We start from the raw sequence: 13124 nt of genomic DNA on the forward strand, positions 1-13124 counted from the left end.
CAAATCAATCGTGTTCATGTGCACAAGTAGAAACTAGGACAGTGCTGGTAAACTGTTTCCTTTTATTCCGGAAAACTTTCATCCTTGATGTGTCACCCATTGACTCTATCAAAGCTAAACGCTAGAACGTGCAATCTCATGAAAATTTCATTAATCGAGCGGTAATATAATCTTCCAAGTTTCTAAAAAGTGAACCATACCTCGTCTATTTAACTGCAAAAAATGGAAGATCATGCTGCCCATTGACAAAAAGATCATTGGATTCTTTCATAATTTCTTACTTTTTGAAATTACGCTGCTGGCTTATTATGTTATGGATGGGAGCTTTTCATTAATTTCTTCTCAAACGAAATGCATCTTCGCTTTAATTAAATGATTTTAATCTTTTAAAGACCGAACCTGAGTAAAAAACTTGGACTAAAGTATTTTCCCTTCTATTTTCCCTTTTTTCAGAATTATAACCAGCGATGGAGCTTTCAGAGATTATGCACAGAGACTATAGTATAACGTTACACTTTGTGCCGATAAATTATCAACACAAGTAGGTAATTCGTACTACGAGCTTTCTACTTATTTATCGATTTGTCAACGTCTGGCTGCTATAAAATACAAGTGTACCAGCCTTTGGCTATTTTATAAAACTCAAGAAGAGAAAACTCTTCATATTGTGTGCTTCTGATTTATTCTCGAGCAAAAGTCACTTGGCTGGACACTCTCCAAGGCTGGGAAACTTTAACCCAGTCCCTATTTTGTCGATAGAAAATTGCTGTGTGTTCTTTATCCAATAGTCTCATTATAGTTTACGAAGTGGCTTTTATATCAAACATAAAGCAAACGTTTATCGAATAACGATCAAATTGAAAAGCAGTGTACGTGATAAAAGTATCATGAAGATTTCCGGAGTCTCGGATTGTTCGAGGCAAGCGTAAACCATGCAAAGCAGCTAAGACGATTTTTTAACGAGGGAATATTTTCTCTCAATGATATTTCTCGCACGTGAGACATTAGGGAATATGATTCTACGTTGACGGAGATTGCATTCAGGTGGCAGTTGGATGGGAATTTCCTCATATCCCGGAGGACACGACGCAAACTTTCTTTTTCGAAAGATTCGCAGACGGTCGACGCGTGGCAAAAATATATATATATATGTATAATAAACATGCAAAACGCGCACAACGCCATGCAGGGTTTTTACACAAGTTTTGCGAGACACTAAGGGCCTGTTCGTCCGGGCTAAAATGGCCAACACAGATATTCTCTCAAGCTCCCAGCACTCGCACCCTCTCCCCTATTTTGCCAATGACTTTTTGCTATTTAAGTTGCGAATAGTTTGACCTGCTTACCAATAAAAATTAAAGGGAAACATTTGGGGCAAACTGTGCATGTGGTTGTGAATAATTGAAAATTTTTATTGGGGAGTTTGCTGAAAGGAGTTGTGGATTATAGGTTGTTCCAAAATGGCGTCCAACTAGTGGACATGACGTTTGATCTTATAGATCCCAAAATAGTCCCAAAGGTCCATTCGATATAGCCTGTTGCTCCCCTCCTGGCAGCAGCAGCATTCGCTGCAACAGTTGGCTAGAATGAGACTCCTTCTGTGTGTCCTGTGCCAGTTAACACCCAACCAACTTTTCTTCTCTATTGTCTCGCGGCTATAAAATCTCCCCTCGTACCATCCCCTCCAAACTGTATTTTTACACTCGTTTCACTAATTTTCTTCCCTCCATTAAACACTGCATCCATCTTCTCTCGTTACACCCTCTCACACATAGAGACTGCTTTCTAAAAGCAAACGCTCGCTTTGGCTACACTCTCGCAACACTCTTTGAAAGCAGAATATCCAATTTTCCAAAATTTTCAAGAAATATTCTCGTATATTTTTCAGTCGAGTATAAAAAATTCTATTTTATACAGAATTTTATATATTACCATAAAATTTCTCAGTAAGCAATTTACACGACTAAGACGAAGCAAGTGCAGGACAGAGGAATATTGATCTGCAGGTTGTCAGAGAAGTTTCAAACGATAGAAGGTTGTAAAAAAGAAAAAAGGTATGGTCCCACCAAGTTTAATTCATGGCTTAATAAGCTGGAAGTAATGAAGAAGGATTTATTGCTGATGAACTTGACGAAACTCTGTATATTAATAAAAGAGTTTTAATCTAAAAACATCCAAGAATTCAATTTCGCTGCGCACTTATAGCTTAAAGCTCTGATTTGCGAAACGAGGATTATTGAACGTTTGAATTTTTACTCAACCATATTGCAGAATTTCACGAGGCAGCGTTAAGTATCTCGTATATGCATAATACCAAACGAATCTAATTAGACTCGAGTTACCATACGCCAGTATCAATTTTGCAATTTAACGTTGAAGGCGCCAGGAATTATCCACACGCAAACACTTAAACACGAAGGAAAGAAACAAAGAAACAAAAACAAAAAGAAAGAGTTGTATAAAACCTAACGTGTTACTTTGAGAGCCATGGAAAATTACACAGGCTTCATTAGCTTTCTACGTTTCTCTCAATGGGCTTAATTATATCGTAAAAAGCGTCGACGGCAGTTACAAGGTTGACACTTTGACACGAGCGAGGAGGGAAGATTTTGTTGACAAAGGGTGAATAAAATTTAGGGGGATTTTGGAGCTCCGAGGCACGTCATGAGCGAAGAGATTGGAAGTTTTAGGATCGTGGAGCTTTGAAAGCTGAAACACAGCACCCCGTTCGGAAGGTTTCGAGGTCAGCGTCGGCAGGACATCTGGCGCGCGGACCTGCTGGTTCGTTGATTCGTACGCTATTCGTCCCTGCACGCGCTGGCGATCAATACTCACCTGGCCGAGACCAGAGCACATGCTGCTACATTTACTCTCCTTTTTTCAATATCAATTCCTTCACTCATCTCATTCCCCATCTCCATACTGCACTGCGCTCGTAAATTAACGGGACTCTAATTCCAGTCTGAGAAATCGTAAATTTTCCTTCGAGAAGACGAATAACCTCAAAGCTAATGAATCCTTTTGAGATCGTACGGCAAATTTTTTGGAATTCTCGGAGGGAAAATATAAAACAGGTCGGAAGGCAATTTGCGGTGCTGCATCATTAAGTAGAAAAATCCGCAATGTCCCATAGGTAAAGAGTGGAATTTGAAAAAAGAATAGTTTAGTGGGAAAAGAAATGGATCCTGCACACAGCTTCGCGAAATATAGTAAATCCATCCTTCATTTATATATATATATATATACATATGTATGTACTGAGGGATGAAATGGCATTGGAAGTATTGTAATCTGCACTATCTGCAAGGTAAACTAACTGTGTTATACACGTGTGGAAAATGGGGACCACCTGCGGTCACCATTTCTTGTGCATCGTCCCTTATTGGCTGTACTGGTACGAGATAATCCGAGTTAAAAATATGGTGCTTTCTTATTTCCTGTACAGCCTGTTGGAAATTTTCATGCGCATTAAATTGACAATAATTTTCAAAATTAATAATACACTATTCAAAAAGTAGCTTGACTGTTTAAATATGCTATACTAGCACTGGAATAGGTAAATCAGTGGGTTTTTAATGAGATAAAACAATGACCTCCTATAGAGCCCTAATCAAAAAGTTTCGAGCTAGCATATATATAGTATACCAGTAATTTTGCAGTTGCAATGTTGAGTGAAATTTGCTACAGCTACATAAGATTCAAGGAGAAATACAAACGTGTTAATAATTGTACAGGGAGGTAGCAAGAAATGTTAGAAAAATAAATGCAGGAGTAGTTCTCTAGCTTAATGTTGATTGCACAAGTACAAATGGGCCTTTGGAAGGCAATAGGACTGCAAGTTGTAAGTAAGTATAGGCTCTAGTAGTTTCTGAACATTCAGCAATTCCAGAAAGGATTCCAGGCCTCGATTATCCGGAGATTGCTCGGGTACCATTTTCACCTGAGCACCCTCATCAACCAACCATTTGTTCTTACTAAACCAAATCTGAGGTTGTCGCTCATAATTAACTCTGATCACTTATCCATTGGTATAAGGAGAGGGGGGAGGGGCACCAGCAGCAGCAACCCTACGAGCAACATAAATTACAATATTCATCGTTGTGCAGGCTAAAGAAAACTCTCGAGGTCGTTGCAAAGTAATCCAAGTAGTTGTTCCTCATTTAATAATCAAATCGTGCAAAGTTAATGTAGAAAAATTCGACGATATTTTTGTGATATGAATTTTTAATTAAAAAACGTCGATCCTTTATTAATAACCATAGCCAACAATAAAATTTTAGCTGGAATGGATATTTAAAAAATTTTTGGGTCAAATCGATAAGCAAACTATTTAGCTTTACTATATTTATAAGCTAATCATTTATAATTCATTAACGCTTGTATTTTTTATTTATCGTAGAAACAAATCTTTTATTTTGAAGAGAGGGGGGGGGGGGGGAGAAAGAGAGAGAGAAAGACGTAAACATTGTGATATATATTTGATAAAATCTATGCGTGCGAGCTTTCTAGCCTTGCTCCAACACTTTACCTGAATCTACAATCAGATTTTTTACGATGGTGTTACGGTGCTATAATAGGCTGAAATTATTAATAAAACTGAATATAAAAATTGCTAGTTATCTGCACAGGGCGCGATACTGTAATATTGTTCTTCCCTGTAGAATTAGTGTAGGTAGGCGTACGCATATATTTTTATTGCTATTAAATAGCTAAAGTAATGATGATATTTGATGTGCTACTTGCAGTAAAAAACAAATGATTTTAATTATTATTGCAATATCTTTCTATCGTAAACTTTTTCACCTTTATATTTAAACTTTGGAGAGACGAATCATTTCTGACACTTTTTATATAATTTCATAAAATTTTTAAAACTGTTAGCAATAGTTTAATGTTACTTACACTACGATATACAAATAAGATAAGAGTACTTGGTACGTGAACAAAATTGATGCGTGCACTTTTGTCCACAAATAGAAAAATTTTAAAAACCGATGAATTTAATAGGATGTTAAAATTGAGAGTGTTTTTTAAGCTGAAATAAATATTAGAAAAGCCACAGAAAAGATATCCGTTATTGGCTGACCTATATTAAGTACAGCAAACTTTTCCTCGCAACGAAACTTGATGAACTACAGAGCCTTCGGTTATAATGTTTACATCAGGCTTCACCCCTCTCCCCCTCTTCACACTAAAACAATACAATATAACTATATATCGCGTAGTTCTAATAGCGAGAGATTCAATTTCTAATTAAAATCCGTAAAAATACGTTTAAATTCCCTCTCCCTGAACCGGGAACTCCACCACTGAAAATCTGACTATAAAAACCAGCTAAAAACTCCAAGTCCTGTAAAACTGTAATTTTCAGTAAATTATTGATGGTCGCATTTTGTCCTAAGTCCAATTAAATCCCGTATTTAAGTACGGAGGTAGAAGAACGAGACGAAAATTTATTAAGCGCATCGCAGTCCTTAGTATATAGATAAAGGAAATGTTTATTTTCCGAAGAAAAGCGTCCGACAAGTCTTTCTGCCTGCAAGCCTATTCCGCAGGCAATTTGACATAAAAAAACAGGCTATGCGAATCTCGTTTCGCCCGAGACTCCGCTTTAGCTTGGTTTACCGTAGCAGCTTGAGGAGTCCAGAAAACAGATGATAGGGAAAATACTTATGGGGGATGAAAGTATACGAGGGGTGGTTAGGTGGATGGGTCGAAGGTCGACAACGAAGTTGAGGTCAAGGGTGAATTATGCAAGTTGGGAGACATGCGTATCACACACTGCGGCAGATTTCCATGTTTTTTATTTTTTCTTAAATATCGTTACATCTTTATATGGTCTTTAAACCCGTCGAAGTTAGGAGAATTTTGCTTACAAAGAATACCATCATGCTTCATCCTATTTTACACCGATATTCGCTCTAAAATTCTCTTCGCTATTGCAAGATATATCCAAGACACCTTTTTCTTTCTTACATCTTTTCGGTTTATTTAATTTTCAAAATTTATCCATCCTCTCAATATATTTTATTTTTAGATATATCCTTTTTTAGAAAGACAAAATCAAAGCTATTAATAAAGTACTAATAATTAACTCTACAATTCTTTTTATTAGTGTTATCCAAAAGGACTTTTTTATCTTCATTCTTAAATCTTTTCAATTTATTAAATGAACTTATTAAGAATGTATCAAACTTCCCAATACAATTTATTTTTAGTTGTCCTTTTCTAAGAAGAAATAATAACAAGATTGATAAAGAAATCTTTGTCAATTGGTCTAGGGTTAGTTATATCTAACATGGAACAGAAAAAGATAAGGAATAACTGTCGTTGTGCTTCGAGAGGGTTCTACAGGACTCGTTGAAAGGATCAGCTTTGTGTGCTTAGAAGAAAAAGCACCACTTGAGAGGTTCAAGAGAAAAGACACGAGAATCTTTAAGGAAAAAGATAGGAACAATAGGCCATGTGTTATAGTATAACTGTGTCCTCGAACGACAAATTAGGACTGATGAAGGATCGAACTGCTAAAGGAGTATCCAACCAGCGAAGAATCCCTCGCGAGGATAATTAAAGGATGTATCAGAGCAAACTGTACAACAATTGAAAATTAAAGAGAATAATCGACGCGGGTTCGGTTTAAAAAAATACAAAAATATAAAAGTTCAATACACGAGGCTGAAAGTTATCGAAAATAACGAGGACAGCGTTGAAACTCGAGTGGGCTTCCACAAAATCGCGGAAAATTAGTTGAAAGGATTCGGCAAAAGTTTCGTTAGTCCAGTTCGCTCCATTTACGGCTAGGATCGATGTAACGAACAATCCTAGTAGCTTTATGTAACACATAGACGCGCAGGGAACTTGGCATAAATTTCTCTGCCAAACTTCCGTCCAGCGAAGCTCGGTTCCGCTGATACCAAGCGACTATAAAATGCAAATGACGACCACAGTGTATAAAAGTATTATCAAGCCAGAGTCTGGAGTTCTGACGAAGCTGAAAAAAGTGGCGAAGCATTTTGGGATTGCAGGTTCCATATTTGCTCAGCCATTTTATTCTCAATTTCCCTCTATTCCACATCCCTTTCGCAAAGCCCTTCGAATCAAAGACCACTAATCCCTATCGACTAGAATTTATATAGACACGAATGCGATTAAAATAAATAAAACGTGTATATATATATATATATATATATATATATTGTACAGTGTATATAGAATCGCGTGAAATGGATGTGAATGGTTGGCGAGAGTAATTCTCTTATTTATCGAAAACATCCCTTGTTATCTCTAAGCTCCTTAGCGTCCGCGATACTTTCGCCAATAAAGCTCGCAAGCTCGCACGCTTTGAACTTTTAAGTTACGACGTTCTTCGTTTTATGTCAATACACTGGATGCCAAGGGCTCTCCGTTGCGGATCTTTTCAATATATTTGCCACAAGAATGGCCACGAGAATAATGGAACTGACGTTAATACGCGCAGTTTTATTCAACGCGTCACGTCAACCACGCCATTAAATCCTTCATGCATCTTTTCTCCCCCTCGATAAAACCAACGATTTTCATATTTATTCCTCCACTCGATATTAAATGCAGCGTAGGTACTCATTGCTACATACTTTTCCTCGAATAATGTACAAAGTATACGTCTATATACCAACCCAACGCGAAAATTGATCGTTCACGAGTCGTCGGTCTTACGAGATTTATATCGAACAGGATATTGTGTCTTACATGACCAATGTGTAATACGACGAGGAATTTGTAATTCGTGTTTGAGGCAATTGTCCAATTTGTGCTTAATGTGTGGTGTAGCATTATACGCGTTATAACCTCAATTAAAATTGATCGTTTTAGTCTTATGTCCGTTATATTGTGTGTATCGTCGCTTGTCTCGCCGTATCTAAGTCGCTCGTAAATTAAGAGGGGCTTAAGAGAAATTGCACGTGTCAAGATATACGTAGAAAATTCCTTCGAGAAACCGTTACATTATCACGTCGTAATATCCCCGGATCATTTACCGAGGCCACTATTTTCTACAAAGTTATTTCAAACAATTTTAAGGGATCTTTATGCTTCGATGTACTTTATTCAATTTTTTCATGAAACATAAACAACGTATCTCTTGAAAGCTCGATGGACAGGAAAGGAGAGAATTTTTTCTTCCTTGGTAAAAAACGAAATAAATGTTTATTTTTTGCCACATTTTACTTGGATTATTACAATAAATTCATGGTATGGACTTTTCGATCAGACTGTTTTAAACGGTTTAATTGCCACGTACACTTGCCTCGCTGATTAATCGATGAAACAGGATCAGCAGTTGTAGTAGCTACTTGTCAATGAAATTAGTTGAAAACCCTATCGAGTCAATTTTGCATTTTAGTGAATTACCGCACGATAGAAACGTGTTAAACGCAAATGGAATTGACGGGGGTAGAGTTAAAAGCCACCGTAATGGAGTTAAACTATCGTAAGAATTTTTAATAAATCACCGAGTTAATCGGTGGCCTGTTGATATGGAAACACATTGCATAACAATGGGCTCAAGAAATAAAGTAGCAATATAATAAATTAAATTTGCTAGGTTTGTTCGATCAATAAACTTCGGACAAAATAAAATTAGTTTATTCATGAAAAATTTAATCATTCAATTATTATTTAAATATATGTATACCTACAAATTTATTATCGTTTAATGAAAGAAAATCAAACGAACCTCGAGTATTTTTCCATGAAAGCTTCTTCGTGTTTTTTCCTGCAGAATCTGTCTACGAGTGCTGGCCATTGTTAAGCTCTATCGGTCAGTGATGGTTGACTGAATATTCATTTTTATTCTTTAGCAGTGAATATCCAGACTACTATTTCTATATCCCTCACTCATCGTTTATCCTTTTCAAAGTTTCTTTCTCTATATATTATAAAATTCATCCTGCACAGGGTACTGTTTAATTTTTCGCACGACCTGGAATCAAAGATAAATCACAATTAGCAGCACTACCAGAGGAAGTTGAAAAAAAAGTGGACAAAGCGGGGGGGGGGGGGTGAGCAATAAGCTCCCTCGAGACTTTTAAGAGTTTAATTGATCTTTCGTGTTTTATCAATCGCCGTTTTATCAAACGTCAAATTCAATGCCTATCCAATAATGATATGGATCTCTTTTAATCGAATAATATATTATTAATCACAAACAATATTATAATCATATCACTCTTAAAAAGTACTAAATCGAATTTTCTCGAATGATTATAATTTTGACAAACGAATCGAGGGGACTTAGCTTCTCCGCATCGGTGATTCAGGGGTGACGATTCTACGTACAAGGAATGGGCGGTTTCAGCCTCGTACATTGTGCAATCTGCAACCGAATCAGGAACGAATTTCTCGTGACCAATGCAGGAGGACTTGGGAGCTCTAATTTCCTAGTGCACATTCAATTTCGACGCTCTAGCGGAGAATAATGATTTTTTCCTCGGGGAGAAGAGCGAGTTTTGCAAACTGACGAATAAATCGCGATCCTCTTGATGGATATTAGTGAAGGCTGCTTGCACGTTGGTTTGATCTTGGAGTGGCATTCAAAGCAATATAAAAACGGAATGAAGCAAATAATTTGTTTCTGTCCAGGAATAGATTACAAGTAAAGAGATATTTCTGAAAGAAATGTTTACTACTTTTTATTCTAATAACATTTAGTTATTCAAAATATGTAAAAATTCTAATCAGCTAAATACAAATCCAATAATATGTATATTTTTATAAATTGTTTCATATACTTGAAAATAACAATTAATATTCGCTCATTTCTAGTAATGTTTTTTATTTTCAAATAAATACAGGTTTAAATAAATGGATTTCTTTAATTTAAGTAAATTTTTTTTTCAGTGTATTAGAGTCGGAAATTATGTATGTCATATTAGTCGTGGAGCTTTTGAACGAATCCACGCTTGGCTTTTGTTCTAATTGGGCCTCCCTCGATAAACGTTCCTTATCGTCCTTGACCAAAGTCCAGGTTCTTCCTGTCTCCACGCCCGAGAGGTAGCCAGTGCATTCTGAAAATTGCAGATCCTCCATTACTAATGTCGATTTACCACCAGTCAATTTCACTTTACCCAGGTCACTTTCTTCTTTCCCACTCTCATCGTCCTCCGAATTGGATATTGGATCGTTCCAGTATTTCATGCTACCGTTGTAATCTAACATGGCCAAGGGCGGCTTCTTCGACGAGATAAAACTGCTCATTTTCTCACAGGTCCTCTCGAAATCATTCTTGTACTTAGAGATTAATGCAGGCAATGGCGAATCATCGCTGAAAATCCCCCTGGATTTTTTCCAAGACCTCCCTGTCGTGATGCTGGATTCTCCGCTCTCGTACAAATTTTCCAACGACTTTCCCTCGCCAAAAGTCCTCTTTTTCAAGAAATCAAGAACGTCTTTGGTCAAATCAGTGATGTATGTTAATTTTTCTTCGTCCCGTTCTTCCAGGGCTAGTTTAGCTGATATTTTCAAAGGCTCCACTGCTTCTCCTAATCTGTTTAGTTTGATTAAGCTCTGACCACGAAGAAGCTCCCCGTATATACTCCATTTTCTCGAAGAAGCTTCCTCCGCCATTTCCAAACATTGCTTTCCCATTTCCAAAGCTTTCCCATAATTTCCAATCTCAAAGTGGCATCTAATGGCAGAATTAATGAAAATTTTTTCCTTGTTTCGTTGAACTTAAAATATTTTCTTCGAACGATTAATGAAAGATCAAGAATATTTATATATATATAGCAACCTTCCAATATCATGCAAAACCCAAGCTTTGGGAAGTGGATGCGATAAGGTAGCGGCCATTTTATTCAGAACTATGGAAGTTGCATGAAAATGTCCAAAAGTTACATGAATTTTTCCTAACGTGACTATGGACAGGCAAATCAGAGCAGGATCTTTCGAAAGCTTAGCCATAAAGGCCATTTTGGCAGTGGAATTTACAGCTAGATCGTGTCTGGAAAGTGCCACGTGGGCCAAAGCCTGCAAGCGCAGAGCTTTCACGTGGAATTTCAGCTCCAGCAGTGTCGTTGATCGGGATAGAAAGTCCTTGGAGCTTTTCAAGACCTTCCACATATCCCCTGCCTCAAAGCTTGACTCCAGCTTCTTTAGTGCCAACGAGGCCTCGACTTTTCGTCTTTTGCCACGCGAAACTCGAGCTTTTACCGGTGGCCCCGAAGTTTTTGTCCTCCAATAGCTCTTGTGATCATCGAAATATCTGCAAAATAATCTGCTCTTAACAATTTTCTTTTCATTTTTAAAGCAAATCTTTGACGAACAATGCTATTTCAAATTCGTATATCACCATTGGCATTTCTCGTTTTTCAAATCAACTAATAGCATGTCGCGTGAAGTAGGGAAAGCATATTTAAATTATGATAACGACGTTCCCATTATCTGACTGTACTATTACTCGCACAGTTTTTCTTTTCCAACCTTCAATCTTTAATCAACATGATTGAATTAAAACTTGTTTAATGCTATCATGGCGGAGAGAAACTTTCTTTAAACGTTATTTAATCTTCTTTATTTATTGAAGCTCTTCATTTAAAATACCACGCAATAATTTAATAAAGCTAAGCTATAATATTGTGATAGAAGTTTAGGATTGAATAAGCTTTAATTCAGCTTTGCTTATTAAAGATTTATTTTTGGAACATAAAATTGCTGGGAAGGAGAGATTCAATTTAAAAAGCTCAATGTGAACTTCGCTTAGCCCTCAAATTACAGAATATTACGCGTTTCCTTTGTGAAAAAAAACTTTAATTTGAATAATATTTTCATAAAACTTAATTTCCAACAAATATTTCAAATTGTCGTTTAAATGAGATACCCTGTGTGTACACGAATATTATCACGAAAAAAACAACGCAAGATTTTCTAAAATAACTCCCATCGCAACGAGGAAGGAATTAAATTAATTGCAAAAGAGATAAGGATTTTTCTAAAAAATATTGTGTTATGAGAATAAAAAAGTTGGAGTTTTGATAGGCCCAATCGAGTTGATTGGATATTTTTACAATATTTCAACTTTTAATGGGGCAGGAGTTAAGCAGTGGCGCTACGGAGATAAAAGCCGGAGCTTTCGAGAATGAAAGTTCGACACAAAGAAATGTTTTTATTCGAGAGGATACCTGAGGACGTCGGAGACGGTGGACGGATTGGGAGATTGCTTCAGTCGATTCAGTGCTTTCAGAGCTGTCAATTCGGGCCGCGAGCTTTCAGCTTTCCCAATAGAACTTAGATCATTCCAGGAGCTTATTGCTGCCTCGGTTTTCCTCGCTGCCAAATTGTGACTGCCGTCACGCGGGTATACACTTCCTGCTCGATGATATAAAACCAGAGCACCTTCCAAATCTCCCCTACCACATGTCAACATTATTTTTCTTACGTTTAAACATTTTCTCACATTTATCACGAATCGACGAAATTCGATTTAGCCTCGAACGAAACATTTCGTAAATAAAAACTACCCTCTTCAAGATATTCCAATTGGAAGGATGGATGTCGAAATTATAAAAACTCCATAAAACTGCAAATCGCAGCTGCAGGTTAGAGTTTATTTTCCTGCAGTGGAATTTTTATGAGACTTGCTCGAGCTTTATTTGCTACGTCCACCCCCCACCCTCTACAATCCTATCATCTATTATCAGACCAGACCTTTACTTAATTAAAGTGTTTAACGACCCAATGGTGTCACGTTCCGAGAAAACTCGAGTGTTACAAAAACTATATATAGTGACGATTATATTGCCAGCCGTGTGTTTTAATTCGTTTCATCCTAAATAACTAACCTCTGATAAAGCTCGTCAGCCTCGCGATGGAGGGCTTTCGAAAATATTCGATCATTGGTGCTCCCACCTTTGAAGTTTTTATCCGTTTGGGCGTCTCTGGCACGAATTTCAGCGTTCTCGACTAGTTTTTTCATTTCTTCGATATCATCCAGCTCCTTTTGCAAAGCTTCGTTCATTTTGCCCATTTCTAATACTTTTCTGATTTCCCGACCTCCGCTGCAAAATAAACTACAAATCGATGTAAACTAAGTCTTTCTTTCAACGTTGACTTTTACCACTGCGAGTGAGAGAGAAAGAGAGAGATGGAGG

At 37.1% G+C, this 13124-nt stretch overlaps 2 protein-coding genes across 4 annotated transcripts in view; one reads left to right on the top strand and one right to left on the bottom strand.

Annotated features, from left to right (window-relative positions):
- The window catches only part of LOC136779413 (uncharacterized), a 52519-nt gene that overhangs the window by 26549 nt on the left and 12846 nt on the right, over nt 1-13124 (top strand). The window contains exon 1 of one of the 3 annotated variants that reach the window (XM_066737017.1): nt 3958-4145. The exons of the other annotated variants lie outside the window; for them this stretch is intronic. The gene's annotated coding sequence lies outside the window, so the exon portion shown is untranslated. Of the gene's footprint in view, nt 1-3957; nt 4146-13124 lie in introns of those variants that run through there. 3 annotated transcript variants of the gene reach the window in all.
- LOC136780487 (outer dynein arm-docking complex subunit 4-like) lies at nt 9856-13000 on the bottom strand. The gene is made up of 7 exons (XM_066738870.1): nt 12816-13000; nt 12156-12383; nt 11760-11855; nt 11578-11602; nt 11435-11464; nt 10769-11304; nt 9856-10663 (listed from the first exon to the last, which is right to left on the bottom strand). Exons 1-7 carry the CDS (start codon nt 12998-13000, stop codon nt 9856-9858), a joined length of 1908 nt encoding a protein of 635 aa, XP_066594967.1.

Source organism: Prorops nasuta, unplaced genomic scaffold, assembly GCF_024137725.1.
Source record: "Prorops nasuta isolate Cenicafe-Biocafe unplaced genomic scaffold, Cenicafe_Pnas_1.2 PNAS00002, whole genome shotgun sequence".
NCBI lineage: Eukaryota > Metazoa > Arthropoda > Insecta > Hymenoptera > Bethylidae > Prorops > Prorops nasuta.